The 20,298-nt window shown below is 38.1% G+C and overlaps 1 protein-coding gene across 3 annotated transcripts in view; it reads right to left on the bottom strand.

Annotated features, from left to right (window-relative positions):
* Positions 1-20,298, bottom strand: part of ZDHHC13 (zinc finger DHHC-type palmitoyltransferase 13) — a 54,965-nt gene that overhangs the window by 16,485 nt on the left and 18,182 nt on the right. For all 3 annotated transcript variants that reach the window (XM_060403984.1, XM_060403983.1, XM_060403982.1), the window contains 8 exons: positions 20,128-20,250; positions 17,858-17,935; positions 16,381-16,525; positions 14,909-14,973; positions 13,410-13,572; positions 12,884-13,009; positions 9,151-9,284; positions 5,682-5,784 (listed from right to left, as the gene is read on the bottom strand). In XM_060403984.1, coding sequence (XP_060259967.1) covers positions 5,682-5,784; positions 9,151-9,284; positions 12,884-13,009; positions 13,410-13,572; positions 14,909-14,973; positions 16,381-16,509 — 720 coding nt within the window. In that variant the 5' untranslated portion in view covers positions 16,510-16,525; positions 17,858-17,935; positions 20,128-20,250. The remainder of the gene's footprint in view (positions 1-5,681; positions 5,785-9,150; positions 9,285-12,883; positions 13,010-13,409; positions 13,573-14,908; positions 14,974-16,380; positions 16,526-17,857; positions 17,936-20,127; positions 20,251-20,298) is intronic.

The following is a 20,298-nucleotide window of genomic DNA, read 5'->3' on the forward strand; positions in this document are numbered from 1 at the left end:
CAAGACAGTATGGTACTGGCACAAAGACAGACATATAGATCAATGGAACAAAATAGAAAGCCCAGAGATAAATCCACACACATATGGACACCTTATCTTTGACAAAGGAGGCAAGAATATACAATGGAGTAAAGACAATCTCTTTAACAAGTGGTGCTGGGAAAACTGGTCAACCACTTGTAAAAGAATGAAACTAGATCACTTTCTAACACCGCACACAAAAATAAACTCAAAATGGATTAAAGATCTAAATGTAAGATCAGAAACTATAAAACTCCTAGAGGAGAACATAGGCAAAACACTCTCAGACATAAATCACAGCAGGATCCTCTATGATCCACCCCCCAGAATTCTGGAAATAAAAGCAAAAATAAACAAATGGGATCTAATTAAAATTAAAAGCTTCTGCACAACAAAGGAAAATATAAGCAAGGTGAAAAGACAGCCTTCTGAATGGGAGAAAGTAATAGCAAATGAAGCAACTGACAAACAACTAATCTCAAAAATATACAAGCAACTTCTGCAGCTCAATTCCAGAAAAATAAACGACCCAATCAAAAAATGGGCCAAAGAACTAAATAGACATTTCTCCAAAGAAGACATACGGATGGCTAACAAACACATGAAAAGATGCTCAACATCACTCATTATTAGAGAAATGCAAATCAAAGCCACAATGAGGTACCACTTCACACCAGTTAGAATGGCTGTGATCCAAAAATCTGCAAGCAATAAATGCTGGAGAGGGTGTGGAGAAAAGGGAACCCTCTTACACTGTTGGTGGGAATGCAAACTAGTACAGCCACTATGGAGAACAGTGTGGAGATTCCTTAAAAAATTGCAAATAGAACTACCTTATGACCCAGCAATCCCGCTGCTGGGCATACACACTGAGGAAACCAGAATGGAAAGAGACACATGTACCCCAATGTTCATCGCAGCACTGTTTATAATAGCCAGGACATGGAAACAACCTAGATGTCCATCAGCAGATGAATGGATAAGAAAGCTGTGGTACATATACACAATGGAGTATTACTCAGCCGTAAAAAAGAATTCATTTGAATCAGTTCTGATGAGATGGATGAAACTGGAGCCGATTATACAGAGTGAAGTAAGCCAGAAAGAAAAACACCAATACAGTATACTAACACATATATATGGAATTTAGGAAGATGGCAATGACAACCCTGTATGCAAGACAGGGAAAGAGACACAGATGTGTATAACAGACCTTTGGACTCAGAGGGAGAGGGAGAGGGTGGGATGATTTGGGAGAATGACATTCTAACATGTATACTATCATGTAAGAATTGAATCGCCAGTCTATGTCTGACGCAGGATGCAGCATGCTTGGGGCTGGTGCATGGGGATGACCCAGAGAGATGTTATGGGGAGGGAGGTGGGAGGGGGGTTCATGTTTGGGAATGCATGTAAGAATTAAAGATATTAAAATTTAAAAAATAAAAAACTAAAAAAAAAAAAAAATCATTATATTGACACAGTAACTGTATCTGCCTTCGGAGGTGTTGCCAAGCTGCCTGGTGCTAAACTTCAGAGTGGAAAAATGTAGCCACAGAACAAACTAAACTCTTGCTATTCAAAGTGTGGTCCGTGGACCCACAGCAATGGCTTTACCTGGGAGCTTATTAGAAGGGTAGAGCTCCAGACCTCACCCCAGACCTGCAGAAGCAGACTCTGGAATTTACCAAGATCCCAAGGGGATGCACATGCACATTATAGTTTGAGAAGCACTGCTCTTACCCACAAAAAAACAGCAGAACCACATCTGGTTCCGGTAGGCAGGAATGGATCTTGTTGGTTTAGCTTACTGGTTTATCTGCAGATGGGCCTGGCTTTATGAAAAACACAGGATCAAAAAAAAAAAAAAGCTGTATGAAATTGAAATTGCATTCCCCTAAAATCCTGATCAACATATACGACACAGTCTCAAAAACCTCCAACTGAATCACAGGATAATCTCCCGTACTGAGTGGAACAAATCTGGGGCTCCTGTTCTGAATAATCTTTAAAACAAGTCCTGCAGAAATTGATGGATTCTCTCCTTCCAAATGAACGGATCCCTTCACTATATTCCCTCACATAAAAGCCAAGCATTCCTTGTTCCCATGCCCTTGCTTTGTATGGTTCACTGCTCTCAAGTGTTCCCCACTTTCCCCATCTACTTCTAAAATCATACTTTTAGGATGTCCAAGTCCTAACTGCCTTCAAGACCTAACTTACAGCCTTCCTTTCACTTGAGGTCTTTCCCTGTGGAAAAGGATTCTCTCCCTTCCCTGAACCCAAGAATGTTAATTCTATGGCACTCAGCCCTGGATTATAGTTATCTGTAGACAATTTAACCTCCCCAGTTAGCCTGTGACCCTTTTGCAGCTAGAATATTTCTCAACATGGATCTGAGACCTGCCATTGTATAACTTGGATTAACTGGTTTTCGTTCTTTAGCTCCTTTATATCTACACTGTAATCTACACTATAGTTGCCCTATAGGCAGATGCTACAGGAGCTGCTTCCAACATTTTTCTTGAGTGCCCATTCTGTACAATGCACTGTCTTCCAAATGACAGACTTTCAGGCACTTGAAATTGGAAGGCAGAGCTTACACCTCCAGGATAGGCAGCAATATCACTGCTCGTACAACACGCTTTCCTGCATACGTTCCTCTGTTAGCCACTGTCTCTTTTCGAAAGAACAGAATTTGAAACAGAGCAAACACATCTCAGGTGTGTCCTGACCAGTGCAGTCGACAGTGAGATGCTGATGTCTTTTGCCTAGACACTCACATCCTAATAATACTAGACAATACACTGGTTTCCTTGAAAGCCACATCACTACACATACCAGGCTTCTGGTCAAAGCTCCTGGTTCTTTTTCATCCGACCTGAAGCTGTGTCATTCCTCACCACGATGTGTACTTGTATCACGCTGATTGTCTGAAACTCAGTATTAGGACTTCACATATTTATTCCTCTTAAACTTAACTCAGCTACAGCTGGAATCCCAAACGTCATGTTCAGTGGTTCACCATCTCTTTGCTGAATCTTAATCTTACTTCCAAGCTCATCACTAAGGCCTTCTCTCCTTCTCTCAAACCTGCCTCATAAAAGCCACATATCACTTGCTGTACACACAAAAGGCACTAAAAGAAAGTGTTCATCTCAAGAGCTAACCTAGAGCTGCTCTTAAAATTCCAACATACAACCTTCCACACAGATTTTGTTCATAAGAGTAATTGATAATAATAAAATAATAGGTATTATTTACAGAATGGGGACTATGGTCAGCATTTTACAGACATCCTAACATAGTAATACTTGCAGGCACCTGATGAACTTGGTACTGTTATTCCTAATTTAGGAAAACTGATACTCAGTGAAATTATTTGCCCAATGGTACCGTGGCTCAGCAGGTAAAGAATCTGCCTGCAATGTGGGAGACCTGGGTTCGATCCCTGGCTTGGGAAGATCCCCTGGAGAAAGGACTGGCAACACCTTTCAGTATTCTGGCCTGGAGAATTTCATGGACAGAGGAGCCTGGTGGGCTACAGTCTATGGGGTCCCAAAGAGTTGGACACAACTGAACAACTTTCACTTCACTTCACATAACAACTAGTAAGAAAAAAAAAAAAAAAAGCCAGAACTCCAATTCATTCTGTCTGATTCCAAAGACCACATTCCTTCCACAATATTCCCAGGCCCTCTTCCCATGACGGGCAAAGTGGCTATGGGAGTGGAGGCCCCATGCAATCCAGACACGGCAACACAACTAGTCTACACCCTCAGGATGGGTCTTTCCAGGGCAGCACCTCAGTGCACACAGATAACATTTAGCACTCAGCTTGGAAAACACTGATCTGATGGCGCCACCTACTGACTGACCTGGACCCACCAGCAGCAGCCTGCGTGCTTATTAGAACTGGTTTCATGCTGTACATGTCAGTAAAAGACCTTCCTGTCAACTCCAACGTCTTTTAAGATTCTGTCCAGCTATGGAAATCAAATCAGTCCTTCTCATATTATGACATCTTCACAAATATTGAACAGCAGTAAACTCAGCTGAATACTAACTAAATACTTCTGTAATCGAGGTTTTCAAACTATGGTGGAGTAACACTTTTGTTAATACTGACACTGAAAATTTGAAATAATTCAATGTAAAAACTACCACACTTTTTTAGTGCAAAATCTAAAAGAGCATGAGTTACCCACATTTTAAAAAGTCATCAAGAAACACAATTTTAAAACTATGTTTACTCCACTGTGTATGAAATCATAAATAAAATATCAGTCAGCCCTTTCAGTACTACGTCAATTACCAAAACATTTACTAGCCTTGGGACTTCTATAAGTGATAAAGTATTTTTGTATCACATAATATCACCCAAGCCTTTATTAAGTGGTGGTCATAAGGCCAGTGCTTAAAAAGCTGCCCTCAAATCAATAACTGAGATGAAAGTTAATGCAATAAAATCTTTTGAAAAGTCAAAATGACCCCCATGGTATACTGTGCCATTTATTTAAAGGAATCTGAAAAGTACTAGAGATAACGCTCAGAAATAAAGAGCATCACTAAAGTAAAAACATGCTATAATGAAGGGTGATAAATGCACTCAGAATTCATATGCCTCTCTCACTTTACATTTATTCCGATGAAACAATAAACTGAGTGAACGCATCTCTCTTATAAGCAGTATTCTTTCTTTAAAAGTGTATCACTCCCAGAATGAGAAATAACAGAGAGTTAGAGGAATATGCTTAAAGGTACATGTCTATCCACCACATCCATTCTCCTGCCCTGTAAGGAAAGCAAGGCTTTTAATGGTTTCCTAGGGCCCTTTGAGGGAGAGAAAAGAGCCTGGAAAGAGGTGGGAACTCTGAAAACTGGAGAAAACGCATCCTTCCTAATGGGAGCTATAAATAGCCATAAACTAAGAAGTAACCCCTATCCTCACTTTCAGGTGACTGGATTTGGCCTGGGCCCTGCTCCTCAAGTAATAAACCAATCCCTTGGATGAGTTGTTTTTTTTAAACTACAAGTTGCCATCCACTAGTAGGTCATGAAAGATTTAAGTGGCCTATGACTTGCATTTTTTAAAAAGAAAATAGAATAAAAAACAAAAATGTTAGAGTAAAGCACATATTAGGATGTGCTTTTGTCTCACATATATTTTGGGTGGCAACGCAAATTTCTTTTTACTGTGCACTGAAAATCACTGCCTTGGATGATAACACTGCACTGACTACTGCTGAAGAGGACACATTTCCTTCAGTATTTCACCTGTACAGGTAATCTTGGCATCCAGATTTATTAATCACTATAACTGCTGACCAAGTTAAAAGAACCATCTGACCTTAAAGAGAACCTCAAGGCAACACAGTAATTTTTATGGATCTAAATAATTCACAGTTCATTTACTGTTTTAATATATTGTTAAACTGTTTCCTTCCTATGTGTAATTAATATTAAACACCTGCTGTTTCCATAGTGTACCCTGAGATCACGTCCAGAATTCAGTAGATTTCCAACATTAAACACCATCAATCAGGACCATTAAATTAATATAAATTTGATTTGCATTCCCTGGATCTCATCTAGTATCTAAATTTTAGTCATTTTTAAAAGCTAAATGAGATATGCATTTAAATGTAAACTTGAAGGATATCAGGAAAGAATAAGATGAACCAAGTCATAAACATCCAAAAAATGGAGCTCAGCAGAAAGACTGTTGGTAAGTATATAAGGCTCTTGTACCTGAGCAAGAACCTAAAAGAAAAAAAGTATAAACATAAGGTATTAGTGATTCTGAGCGTTATCATATTCATCTTAGTTCTAAATTCCCTTAAATAACAACAACAGTGAAAATAAAGAAGACCTCAGATAACAGCAGCAGCTTTCACCAAGTGCTACGTGCCACCTTCCATGTGGTAAGAGCTAGGCACCAGCATCGCTTCATTGTACGTGTGGAAAAACTGAAACACTGAGACTCTCAAAGTAAGTTCCTGTGACGAACCTACACGTTATTTCACTCCCAATAACATTATATTTTCAATTAATCTTTTTCATTTCTATTGAAACACATATTTGTATTTTTGGCATGTTGTATTTTCAAATACACATTATATTTCCAAAATGCAAAAATTTAAATCCCTGGAGAGTCATCTTCACATTTAACAAGCTAAATGCGAAGATAGCAGTGTATTTTTGAAACACACAGAGGCACACAACCTTGAGCATTTTTATCCTACAATCAGCTTGTGAAGCAGACACGTAACATAAAAAGATACATACAGGTTATGGGTGGCTCTCGTCATCAAACCCCAGCCATCTTGCTTGGATCACAAGCAACATGGAAGTCCACATAAAACTTACTCAAATGTTTACTATTATAGTTTCAAAAGAAAAAAAAAATATTTTACATTAAATACTCAATACAGTAAATCATGCATGAATATAGTTTACCTAGATCTATTTTTAAATTCATATCATAAAATGATTGAACACACATATTAAAGGGTTTTTAAAAAGCTATCAAGATCCTAAGCACAACTATGATGAAATAACACTTGGCAACAAGTATAAAGATCCCAAACCTCAGGCCCCCAATATGTTGCAGAATAGGCCAACTGGATCCCACATAACCTTCATGGCATGGCTTGTCTGCAGCAAAATTTGTTTGACCTAATTAAGTGGTGCAGTGAACTCTCTTATTTGTAACAGCCTGCTACTATGACCTGTCTACTCCTGACAGGTATCACATAGCAGCCTGGATCAACAAACAACCTCCTGTGGAGCCTAGTAATAGTGGAAGTTCATAGCAGCTTACTCCGTGAAACTGGGACTCTGAAGAGTGGAAGAAATAAAAGCAGAATGGACAAGACTGCTGCTGCTGCTGCTAAGTTGCTTTAGTGTGTTCCACTCTGTGCGACCCCATAGACGGCAGCCCACCAGGCTCCCCCGTACCTGGGATTCTCCAGGCAAGAGTACTGGAGAGGACTGGAGTATGGACAAAGCTACCATATGCATTTGTCTCCCATTTGAACAGTGTCCATATGCTAAGCCTAGCATATGAAGCCCTCAACTCACAAAGTTTCCATATAAATTTTTTATAACATGAGTTTCTATTAAAACAAAATCTCAAATGCCCCTATCCTAGGTGAGTAGATACTGTGCCAGCCTTTGCTTTCTCTCTGGAAAAAAGAAAAAAAGTGATTGCAATTTGGCTTAAAATTTATTTGAAAACCAAGTCAATCCAATTAGCGGAAAATGAATGAATATCTCTAACTTACAAATTTTCTGCATAGCAGGCAATTTCAGGCATTTTACTATTTTTCAGAAATTTGAGCTTTTAAATTCATTTCCAGCCTACTGTCCTGCTCTTGAATGACTAAATGGTAATATTCCACCAATGCTTTTTTTTTTTAAATAACAAAAGCAACTCATGCTTATTCCACAAAATGCTGGTAAGCAGACAACGGACATAGGAACACTCATAATCACACCCTGAAGACAGCAACACGCACTTTCTTTTAGATTCTCTCTTACAGATCATCACTGTTACATTTTCCTTTCCTTCAGTGACTGAAAACATTTGACAGGAGAGACACGCGTCCTGCTTGTACTGGCCTTACATTCCAGGAAACAGTAATTAAGTGCCATGAAGCAAATACAAGGGGAGGATACAGCAGAGCCAGTCAGACATGGCTTGGCTGAGGAGGGGATGCAGGGAACTGAGGTCCATGAGACGTCTCCCGCTCCGTAACAACACGGTACAGACAGACACACAAGCAAGAGCCAAGGCCCCAGATGGGTATGAGCGTCATATGTTCTAGAAACAGAAAGAAGGCTGCAGGGCAGTGAAAGTAAGAGATAATGCCAGAGGGGAAGGGGTGATTACATAGCACCTCACTGGCAAGGAGTCTGGACGTCATTCTGAGGACAAGGAGAAGCCACGGGAGGGCTCTATGCAGGGAGAGAAGACAGAAACTGGCTTGCTTTTTTAAAGCCCACCCTTGATTGCTGAGTGAGGAGGAACTACAGCGGGGTAACAGCTGGAGTCAGGAGATCAGTGAGGCGGCCTGGCCTAAGGAGTCAGCGGAGGAGAGGGTGCGAGCAGACCAAGGGGGACAGGGCAGGGAGGGCCTGGGAGGGCACTGGGTGTGGGGGGTGAGGGGCAGCAAAGAACAGCGGGGGCCAGTGATCTGAGGATGGGACCCATTATTCATGTAGAAACTGGATGCCGCTCTACTGGGAAAGGAAGATGAAAAGCAGCGCTGGGTACTGATTACTGAGTACTGGGCATCAGTCATGGTTTTAACCATTATATTTGTACTAACCACAAGGCAGGCATTGTCATAAATATCATCCTCATCTTAGAGATGAAGAAATCGAGTCACAGAGAGGTAAACCAACTTGCTCAAGGTCAGACTGTCATGTGATAAAGCGTGACTTGAACCCAGGCAATCTGACTCTTAACTAGTGACTACATATATATGTGTGTGTGTGTGTATACACACACATATATAATGTATATATGTAAATTGTATACATATATACAACATACATTGTATACAATAGATATACATATATATGTATATGTATTACATATAAATATGTAAATATATGTGTGTATATATATATATAATGTATGAATATTTTATTAAAAATAGAACTATACCACAGTTACTATTTTATAACTTCCTATGATTTACTTAGGTTGTTTCTTACCTAAAAAACATTATGAGCTAAAAACTAGCTTAAAATGAATTTAGATTTAGAATAGAAAAAATCAATTTCCGAAAAATGGGCAAAAATGCTTCAAGATGCAAAATAGTTACAAAAATCTTCTCATTATTCATTAACAATTCAAAAAGTGACCCAGGAAAAAAAAGTGAGCTAGGATATTTATTTTCTACCAATTGTCAATGTAATTAAATTATTGGATTGACCAATTTGCTTTCAGTCAAATCATATACCACCAAAGCCCTGCCCTCCCACCTTGAGGATCATTCTATGTGATAAGTAACATTCACAGCTCAATAAAAATCTGTGGCTCCAGCTAATAACAGTAAAAAAAAAAAGAGTACTCAAATTTGAAATGCAATAACCAGCTTTGCAAAGACTAATACATACCTTGGAAACAAAGACATCAGAAAAAACAATATTATTAAAAGAAATCCTTTTAAAAGCCAAGAATCTGAATCGAAGTCCAATATGTATCCAACAGCCCACATGGTAATCACAGAAAGTAGCAGCAGCAGGAAGACCTATTGAGATTCAGAATTTTAGAACTTAATGGATTTTACCTCCTAAGCATCTAATAATAGCTAGCTCAAAAGTAAAACTATTTCTTAAATATATAGTAAGTTAATACAACAGCACAACACAGTTTCCCTTCAAAATTGCTGATAGATAAATCTGAACTTTAAGAAATTACAAATCCTGAAAGCAATCTTTTAAATCTTGCATTAATAAAATGTTGCTTAAACATATTTAGTTTTGCTATCTTCCACTCCAAGAAATGTTGATCTTCTGGAAACGTGTTAGTGATAGCTGACATTTAAAAAAATAATTTCTTTCAAACAGTATTATATGCCAGAAGGCATAAAGCAGGACAAAAAGACCACACAAAAAATCAATATACCCAAGCTTCAACAAAGAAAGTACAAGAGTTCCAACATGGGCACTGCATGGTGCCATGCCCTAATAAAGAAGGTCAGAAGGAACAAGTCTGCAGAAAAGATGACTTTCATTTAGGGCATGTGGAATTACAGACATCTAGGAGATAGCCAGGACTCAGTCAGAAAAGCAGATCTACCATACAGGTCAAAACTTAAGTCTTTAATTAGTACACCGACTGGAAAGACAAGAATGAAAAGCATCCTGAGGACTGTGGGCAGGTGAATAGGGCAGAAGCTTGGCCAACAAGAACACTCAAGGGGAAAAAAGCTAAGTCCCAAAAGGCAAGTAAGGAAGTGTGACCGGTATGACCAGAAAGGCAGGATGAGGACCAGAAGCAGTGTTCCAGTCAAGCCAGGGAAGGGACTTGCAAGAAGAGAGTACTTCTGAGTGTCACATGTCACATGGAGGTCAAAGTCTGAAACACATCCTTGGATGCTAAAAATAGGAGTTTATTCCACAAAGTTAAAAGAAGGAAGCAACACTGTGGCTGTCTGTATTAAAGCTGGATGCCACATGCAATGTGGTCCCTTAACTCCAGTATGCATGACCTTTGTATGGATGTGAGAGTTGGACTGTGAAGAAGGCTGAGAGCCGAAGAATTGATGCTTTTGAACTGTGGTGTTGGAGAAGACTCTTGCGAGTCCCTTGGACTGCAAGGAGATCCAACCAGTCCATTCTGAAGGAGATCAGCCCTGGGATTTCTTTGGAAGGAATGATGCTAAAGCTGAAACACCAGTACTTTGGCCACCTCATGCGAAGAGTTGACTCATTGGAAAAGACTCTTATGCTGGGAGGGATTGGGGGCAGGAGGAGAAGGGGACGACAGAGGATGAGATGGCTGGATGGCAGCACTGACTCGATGGACATGAATCTGAGTGAACTCGGGGAGTTGGTGATGGACAGGGAGGCCTGGCGTGCTGCAATTCATGGGGTCGCAAAGAGTCGGACACGACTGAGTGACTGAACTGAACTGAACTGATCTTCTACAATCTTTACTCCTCTAAACCACATTCTGAGGATGGCTAATTTCAAATGATTGTCCGATTCTTTGCGACACCGTGGACTGTAGCCCACCAGGCTCTTCCGTCCATGGGATTCTCCAGGCAAGAATACTGGAGTAGGTTGCCATTTCTTTCTCCAGCGGATCTTCCCGACCCAGGGACTGAACCCAGGTCTCCCACATTGCAGGCAGATGCTACCAGGGAAGTCAATTTCAAATGATAGGAAGTCTTTAATATGCTTCCAATTCTAATTTGCATGATAACACAAATGAGCAAGTCTAGGGTTGTTTTTTTAAAGGTAAACTTAGAATCTACATGCTATATAATCTCAGAACAGAAATAATAATTAAATGTGAATCTCACAATTTTAATTGCAGATACAACACTCACGAATGAGCCACACTATTTCCTTGTTCAACAAATATTCCAGTGTACATCATATGCTAGGCACTGTTCTAGGCACTTGGGAACACATCAATAAATTTAAAGTCTTTCTCTCATGGAGCCTAAATTCTAGCAGGGGAAGACAGACAGACCAACATACTAAGAGAATTTTAGAGTATAGAGAAAGCTGAATGGAAGCTTTCTCTAAAATTCACTTAGTACGTTTGTCTGTTCTAAGGTTTTTGGCTTTTATTCTGGGAGAAAGGGGGAAACATCACAGGATTCTGAGCAGATAAATGATAGGATTTGACTTACATTGTAAGATTCATCTGATGCTCTACTGAGATGAGACTAGAGGTGAGTAGAGGCAGGAAAATGTCAGAGAGCTGCAGGAATTCATTTTGCTGGACCAAAATTTCATGGTAAAGTGGTGAGAAGGGTCAGATGCTGGATATACACTGAGGGCAGAACTAGCCGATATGTTTTTCTGATGGACTGGATACGCGATATGACAAAGAGGCAAAGGTCACTGGAGAGTAAGTTGCCACCTACTGAGATGGGGAAGCTCTGGACGGAATAGTTGGGGGCAGTGGGGAGGAGAGATGAGGAGCTCAGTTTTGGATGTTATACTGACAATGCCTTTTGGATGGTGAATGGATAAATCAAGTAGGTAACTGGATAGGTCTGAACTAGAGATACATTTGGGTGTTGTCAACATATAGACAGCATTTAAAGCCATGGGAGCACATGAAACCACCAAGGGAATGACTAGACAGAAAAGAGGTCCCAGGACAAAATTATTAATATTTAATTATTATTTCTGTTCTAAGATTATATAGATTATTATTTCTGTTCTGAGATTATATAGCCTGGGACACTCTATTAATAAAGCAGGGGAGGGAGCAGAGGAGATGGCAATGGAGACCAGGGAGTAACTGTTATTTCTGTTTTTCTCCCTTGCAAAATTGGTGTAGTATTCGTGAGGATCCTCTGCAAAGAAATCTCATGCCTGTTAATCTAGAACCTGAAGGTATTCTATACGTTCTGAAGACAACGCTATCATATGTGAAGACGTTAAACAGTAAAATCAATCCAATATCCATTTTAATAATACATTCTCTATTACAACTTAGATTTTGCTGGACATAATGGCAAGCTGACCATTCTAATCTAATTTTTCTATCATTCCATTCACTTTTTTGTTGTTGTTGCTCACTTTTAACTTTAGAAGACAACCACTTAGAAGAACTGCCAAGTTAAAAAAAAGAAGAATAAAGGTTGGGTTTCATCTCTCAAAATTCTGGGTGCTTTTAATTTTATGGAGTGACATCATACGCCTGAAGCTTGCAACACTGTCATTTTTTAAGTTTAATTCCTCCTGATTCTGAGAAAACGTTTTGAATGTTATGATTTCCCCTTTGAAAAAAATTTTAATAGGAACAAGTTCTTTAAGAATAACTCCTATAAAATTCCTTGCAACAAGGATTTTTCCTTTTGCATCTCTAAGAATCTAAACTATTTGTGTTTCAATTCACTCATGAAATAAACATGGAAGTATGCTACGGTATTCAAAAGTTAACATGGAGCTGTTCAGCCATCTAGCTGAGAACCAACAATAAACTGCCATTAAAAGCGCCAAATTTCCAACTCTGGGTTACAGGGTATATGGGAAAGATATAATTGGCAGATACAATGCAGCAGTAGGCCAACTCCTTGGTTTTCCCTGATGCGTTCAAACACAAAAACAAATGGACAAAACAGTTCTTAGAGCCCACAGGACAGGCCCTGCATGAAAATACCTCGCATTTCTGCAGCCATCTCCAAAGTCTGAAATTTTTGTTGGCTCGAGTTTTGGCCTCCGTTTTTAGCATGTGAATAATGAGCCGATTTTTGTTTTGCAGGGCCATGTCAAGAGGGGTTTCTCCCTAAAAAAGAAAGAAAAAGTTCAAATTTATTTTTGATACAGCATAGGTACTAAACTTTTTAAAAAATATTTATTTATTTGGCTGAGCCACATCTTGGTTGCGGCACATGCAATCTTTAGTTGCACATGGAGGATCTATTATAGCTGTGGTATGCGAACTCTTGGGGTATGTGGGGCCTAGTTCCCTGACCAGGGATTGAACCCAGGCTCCCTGCACTGGGAGCGTGGAATCTTAGCCACTGAGCCACCAGGCAAGTCCCAAAGCTAAACAAGTTTCACAAACTCACAAGAATCATAGATTCAATGTATTTATTCCAAGGGTAGCCAACTATTATTGTTTCTATGTATCTTGTGGTAACTGAAGACATAATAAACTAAGAGAGATAAACACCTGGCCATACCTTAACATTTCGGACATCCAGGCTAGAACCAGCTTCCAAGAGCTTATCAACAGCACTAACATTTCCTGCTGCAACTGCCCAGTGAAGTGGAGTGTTTTGATGTATTTTATCAACTATATTGAGAGAAGGATTAAACTTTAAAAGAAATCCAGTTGGTTCTGGCCTGTCTCAAAACAATAAAACACCAAAACAACATTTATTAGAATGATTTGAAGGGTAAATGTAAACAATGAACCTGTTTGATAATGTATCAATGAACCAATCAGTAAGCACTCTGAAAACTGCAGAACTTCTCTGTGCAGAGTTTTATTCTAGGTGCTAATACTGGTGAGGCCCAAGTTGCTGCCCCAAGAGAAATGTATTAATTGTCTGCTACATAATGTAATTTTAACATCAATAGAATGGAATAATTGCTTTTGTTTTTCAAATTTTTGTTTTCATGCTGCTGATCTAATGGTTAACTTTTTTTTTTTACTTTGGCCAACACTAAATGCTATGTTATTTATCCAATTAAAAAATTAAACGTACAATATCATATTTGAGGAGATAAACCAAAAGCTAACTTCACATTCTCCCTCCAACCACTTATTACATAGGGTGTTATAAAAATGCCCTAAATTATTTATCATAGAAAGTTATGGACTTGAAAGTAGAATTCAATGAAATATTTTTTACTTCATCTTCAACACCTTTACTTCTTTCATGACTACTCAAGAGATTCCTATAATAAAATAATAATCTATTTTACTCATTCTATTCAAGATTTTTAAATATTATACATGACCTGAGAGTTACTAGCAAAGATGACAAAATGCTTTTTGACAAAATTCTACCCCAAATTTGAGCCCTATCACTCTAGGAACTAAAAGAAAATAGCATCAGAACTAACTCAGTTCCTAGGAGCAACATCCTAAGTAAAAGCAGACTCAGAAACTAAGTACAACACTGGAAACAAAACTGATAAAGGACAAAGTGTGGCATGTATTTGAGCAGAAGAATGACAGAAGTTGGACAATATGGTGGCCAATAATCACAAGTAGTAAGCGTATACTTAGTAACAGAATTTGTATTTCTTAGTTTACGTTTCTGAAGAATGGCTACAATATCAGAGAACCCTCAAACTTATTGTTTTTTGAAATGCATATTTATCATTTACATGTCAAATTATGGGAGCATTTAAACCTGTAGCCATTCTTCAGAAACGAAAACTAAGAAATGCAAATTCTGTTAACAAGTTTACACTTCGGAATCTCCAGGTGTTCTGTAAGGAAAGTTTTTTCTTATTAGTAGCTTTCAAACTTTTCCCCAAAGCTATCAGAAAAGAGAAAATTTATTTCAATGCTGCTTTTATAACTGCAACTACATTAAAAGTGCACGTCACAGTCACGAGACGGAAAATCTTACTTTCTTCGGAATGTTGTGTCGCCTCACATAGAATAAGATACTTAAATTGCTGGAATCAAGAGTCAGAATAAGGCAATTCAATTAAACTTACTTACCCAAGTACTTTGTTAGCTGATAACATGAGAGGTGTCTGCCCGTTTACATCTATCGTATTCACACTCTGTTAAAAAAGAAGAGTTGATCAGCCTAACTGTAAACACAGTCAAGTTTCCATTTCCTCTCTTAGTAGAAGTATCTCTTTAATACATTCACACCATAGTGTGTCTATAAGTGTTCAAATATCATTTGAATAAAATAATGTTCTGTTTCACATCCATAGGGTAAAAATCCACTGATTGCTACAAAATATTTTTAAGGGGAAAAATCTGAATATATGATTTTAAATGTTGTATGTTGTGAGTGGAAGATGACTAAGGGACAGAAAAATGTTGATAATCACCATCAAATATGAGACAGTAGAGACCTTAGAAGTTATCTAGTTTAGACTTTAACTGACACATTAATTCAAACTATCACTTCTTGGACAAAATCATCCAGTCTCTACTTAAACACTTTCAGTAAGAGTGAATTCTACCTTCTGAGGCAAGAATACAAAGCATATTGTATTTTTGGATTTACTATGTTTCAAAGAGTAAAACATGAAAAATTCTTTTCTATTTTTGAGATCACAGGAAATAAAAAGGAAACCATAGCTCCAAGAATATATACGGCCCACTTAAAAAAATGGGTCCAGAGTTGAGGTATATAATGCCTCAACCAAGGGGCCCCAACCCCCCCAAAATTCAGTGACTGAATATTCTTACAGGCCTTGGAGGAAGAAGCCCAAAGTGAAGTAGAAAAGATGACTCTTCATATAGTTTTCCAAAATGAGAACCAAGAGGTTATAATTATTCTACTTGAATTGCTAAGTCTAACAGAAAGTGCTTATTTAAACAGAATACAGTTATTCCAACAGCATTTGTGCAAACATGCTTCCATTCCTGCTACACAAAACTACTGATATATAAACTAGTTGTTACCAGAAAGCATATCCCAGGCAAGCAGAACTGACAGTGAAACTCCCACTGCCAACAACCCATAATTTAACCAGTGCCATAAATGAATATCTCTTAAGGCAAGTCATTTTCCATGGGATTACTTCAGGGAACAATAAGAAACATGCATTCAAACTGGTCTCCACTTGGCCTCAAATAATGAAAGCAAATGATGGGTTAATTTAGTGATCTGACTACCATTTCCACATTCAACCAAAAGAAAAATACAGGCTTTAAAGTCATGTTTTTTGAAAAACTCTGCAAATTACTGGGATCACAAGAAAAACTATTATAAGCTTACAAGTTTCAGAAACAACTATTATATGTTACTGAGCTAAATGACCTATCCTTTTTGCTCCAGTGAAGCTGGAAAAGCAGTATTCAATAGCTAGACTTACTGAGGCTAGTATTTGAACATTCAGGTATCTGTAAAATGATTTGTATACCTTAAAAATGAGGACTATTACTAACGATACCTCTGAGTCCTTTCAGATTTACAACAGCTGCAATACAAAATACGTCTCAAAACATACCTGTCCTTTAGAGATGAGATATGCTATAATGGGCATGTGCTGAAATAACACTGCCAGGTGGATGCCACAGAATCCCTCTCCATCAATGAGAGCGGGGTCGGCACCATACTGCAGTAATAATATGACCATAGGTAAATGCCCTTGTCTGGAAAAAGAAAGAATAAGAATTATACTGTACTCTATAGTGCAAAAGAGAAAAATTTAGGGAGAAACTAGCATTTCTAAGACATAAGGGACTGTGGTTAGATAGAAAGAGTATTTCTTAACAGTGCACAGATTTTTAAAACACTGGAGCGTCTCTAAATATCTTTTACGAACACATTCGAAACTTAGAACTATCTGGACAGTCCTTCTTGAGTGCAGGTAATAAGATTATTAATAATAACCTCCCAATCTACCTTAAGGACTTCCCTGGTGCCTCAGATGGTAAAGCATCTGTCTACAATGCGGGAGACTCGGGTTCAATCCCTGGATTGGGAAGATCCCCTGGAGAAGGAAATGGCAATCCACTCCAGTACTACTGCCTGGAAAATCCCATGGACAGAGGAGCCTGGTAGGCTACAGTCCATGGGGTCGCAAAGAGTTGGACACGATGGAGCGATTTCCCTTTCACCAATCTACCTTTTTAAGAGTACTACCATGTATAAATAATTTTACATAACTAACAATAAAAACGGAAATTAAAAATCATTTGGACTTTGCCATTGTTACTTTAAAAACAAAAAATAATCATGAAACAGGTATGCTGAATGAAGGGTAACAATTCCCAGACCACAGGTGATAATACTGTTCTTAGGAATTAAGGGGATGAGCTAATTCCAGATTCTTCAAAATTCTCAACTCCAGAGAAAAGATTCAACTCTTTGCTTTAAATGAACAAGTATCCACTTCACTTTCAGGTTTGTATCAATTCCACCGATCACAGAGCATGGAGTTAAAATGAAAGATGAAGAAGTTGCTAAGTGTCCAAATAGACACTTACTAACTTCAGCTTCAGATACCAGTACATATCAGGGAAAAGAACTGATGGGAGTTTACACTCACTAAACTACCACATTTGTCCATGTGATCAAATATTAAAAATATTTACTTTGATTTAGTTTGGGCCCTCAATTAAACACAAAAACATCATCTATGGAAACTCTTTAAAACTGTATTTTTTTTAATGAAGGAGTAAAAACAAAAGAAAGTCTTTCAAGTGGTCTGTAACTGCAATTCCAATATGAACTACTAGCCATATATAGTTATTTAAATGCAAATTAGCTAAAATTAACTAAAATTAAAAACGCAATTCCTTAGTGGCATTAGCCATACTTTACATTTCACATGTGGCTAGTGGCGCTACTTTATTGGACAGCACAAACATTTCCATCTTCACAGAAAATTCTATTGCAAAGTGCTGGTCTTTAATGTTCAGAAAATACGTAAGTCAGTTTTGATTCTGAACAGCAATTTCAGTATTTAAAAAAACCTTTACCTGATGGCCCAGTGAAGAGGAGTTGAATTTAAATCGCCACCCAACTGATCTACCACAGCGCCTTTTGAAATATAAAACCTGTTAAGAGCAGACATAAATGAAAATAAGATTTAAAACTTAGAATTCATTTGAGAAAGAAAACATCCATTTTTCTTAGTAAAAGTATTTGAAACAGAAATTATAATAATGCCCCTCTCTAAAACACTCAGATCTGCAGAAGTCTGAAAGATTCACATAACAGCATCAAACAGATCCCTGGTGAAATATTCTCATCATGTAAGTAATTATTCCTGCTGTCATGAGTATTTCTCTACAACTAAACACATAATAACTACTCTCTGCTTATTCTAACCACAAAATTCTTGCAATGGTTTATATTTAAAAGGTTTCTATTACAGATGTTCTACTTAACTTGCAAGAAGAAAGGTGAAACTATGTCACAGCTAACAGCTTAAAGTTAGAATTACTATGTGGAAATAATGATGCTAAAAGTAGGTAGCAAAAAAATAATTCAAAATTCTTCCAGAAAAGTTAGACATTTTGAGCATTTCACTCTCTATTTTGGAGGCAAAATACATTGATGGGATACATTGTACAAAGTGAAACTATAAGGTAAAGAGACTTATCTTCTTCTGTGGCTTACAGGAATTAATCTCATTATTTCAAAGTTGTGCTTCATATATATTATCTAAACAACACACCAGTTTATTTCCACAGAAAAGGAGTATGGCTGTGAGTATATCTCATTATTCTAACCTTCAGTATATTTTTACTCTCCTAAACCACAAGGATTTTAAATGTATATAATACATAACATGTACACATACACATTTTACACGTTAAGATGTAAAACAAAAAAAACCCACAGTAGTGCTTATGTAGGGGAATAATGTTATACAATCTAATACATGCCTAATCTAAAATGTATTCCATATTTAATTTTGCTATTAAATTATTCCCCTACCCATCCATTCCTCCTGGCATTATTACAATATAACAATTTCAGTGATTCTTTTAAACTTGGTGAAACTATCTGTTCCACTGTGAAAAACATGTTGTTATTGTTCAGTCACTCAATCATGTCCTACTCTGTGTGACCCCATGGACTGCAGCACACCAGGCTTCCTTGTCCTTCACCATCTCCTGGAGCTTATTCAAACTCATGTCCATTGAGTTGGTGATGCCATCCAAGCATCTCGTCCTCTGTCATCCCCTTCTCCTCCTGCCTTCAATCTTTCCCAGCATCAGGGTCTTTTCCACTGAGTCAGTTCTTCACATCAGGTGGCCAAAGTATTAGAGTTTCAGCTTCAGCACCAGTCCTTTCAATGAATATTCAGGATTGATTTCCTTAAAAATTGACTGGTTTGATCCCCTTGCCATCCAAGGGACTCTCAAGAGACTTCTCCAGCACCACAGTTCAAAAGCATCAGTTCTTCGGCGCTCAGCCTTATGATCCAACTCTCATATCCATACATGACTACTGCAAAACACATAGCTTGGACTATACGGACCTTTGTCGGCAAAGTAATGTCTCTACTTTTTAATACACTGTCTAGGTTTCTCATAGCTCTTCTTCCAAGGAGCAAGTGTCTTTTGAAACTTTCAAGGTTGCAGTCACCATCCGCAGTGATTTTGGAGTCCAAGAAAAAAAAGTCTGTCACTGTTTCCATTTTTTCCCCATCTATTTACCATGAAGTGATGGGACCAGATGCCATGATCTTAGTTTTTTGAATGCTGAGTTTTAAATCAGCTTTTTCACTCTCCTCTTTCACCTTAATCAAGAGGCTCTTTAGTTCCTCTTCACTTTCTGCCATAAGGGTGGTATCATCTGCATATCTGAGGTTATTGATATTACTACCAGCAATGTTGATTCCAGCTTGTGCTTCATCCAGCCCAGCTTTTCGCATGATGTACTCTGCATATAAGTTAAATAAGCAGAGTGACAATATACAGCTTTGATGTACTCCTTTCCCAGTTTTGAATCAGCCTGTTGTTCCATGTCCAAAAATGTTCAAATTCATTGCCTGAACTGTGACTTCATTTTTAATTTTTCTTTTTGGGCCAGTGAGAGTCCTGGTCCAGATGATTCCTGAGGTCCTTTTCAATACTATGATAACCACTGTGCATGGCACAAAGTTCAAGCATTCATTTATAATAAAAGATTAGAGATGGCTCAACATACATACTTGCACTTGAAAAGAGAAAAGACAAATGAAGGAAGGGTTTAGAATTATAAAACACATACTTAACACACATATATCTCATCTTACTTTACAAGATCCAGCCTGTTATTAATGGCAGCCCAATGAAGAAGAGACACATTTTCTTTGTCTGGTTGCCTGACATCATATCCTGCTTCTACCAACTCTTTACATCGTTCAAAAATTCCGTATCTGCAATAAGATGGAAAATAAAAGGCATAACTGATACCATTAAAACAA

The sequence above is a fragment of the Ovis aries genome, chromosome 21, assembly GCF_016772045.2.
Source record: "Ovis aries strain OAR_USU_Benz2616 breed Rambouillet chromosome 21, ARS-UI_Ramb_v3.0, whole genome shotgun sequence".
NCBI classification, from domain to species: Eukaryota; Metazoa; Chordata; class Mammalia; order Artiodactyla; family Bovidae; genus Ovis; species Ovis aries.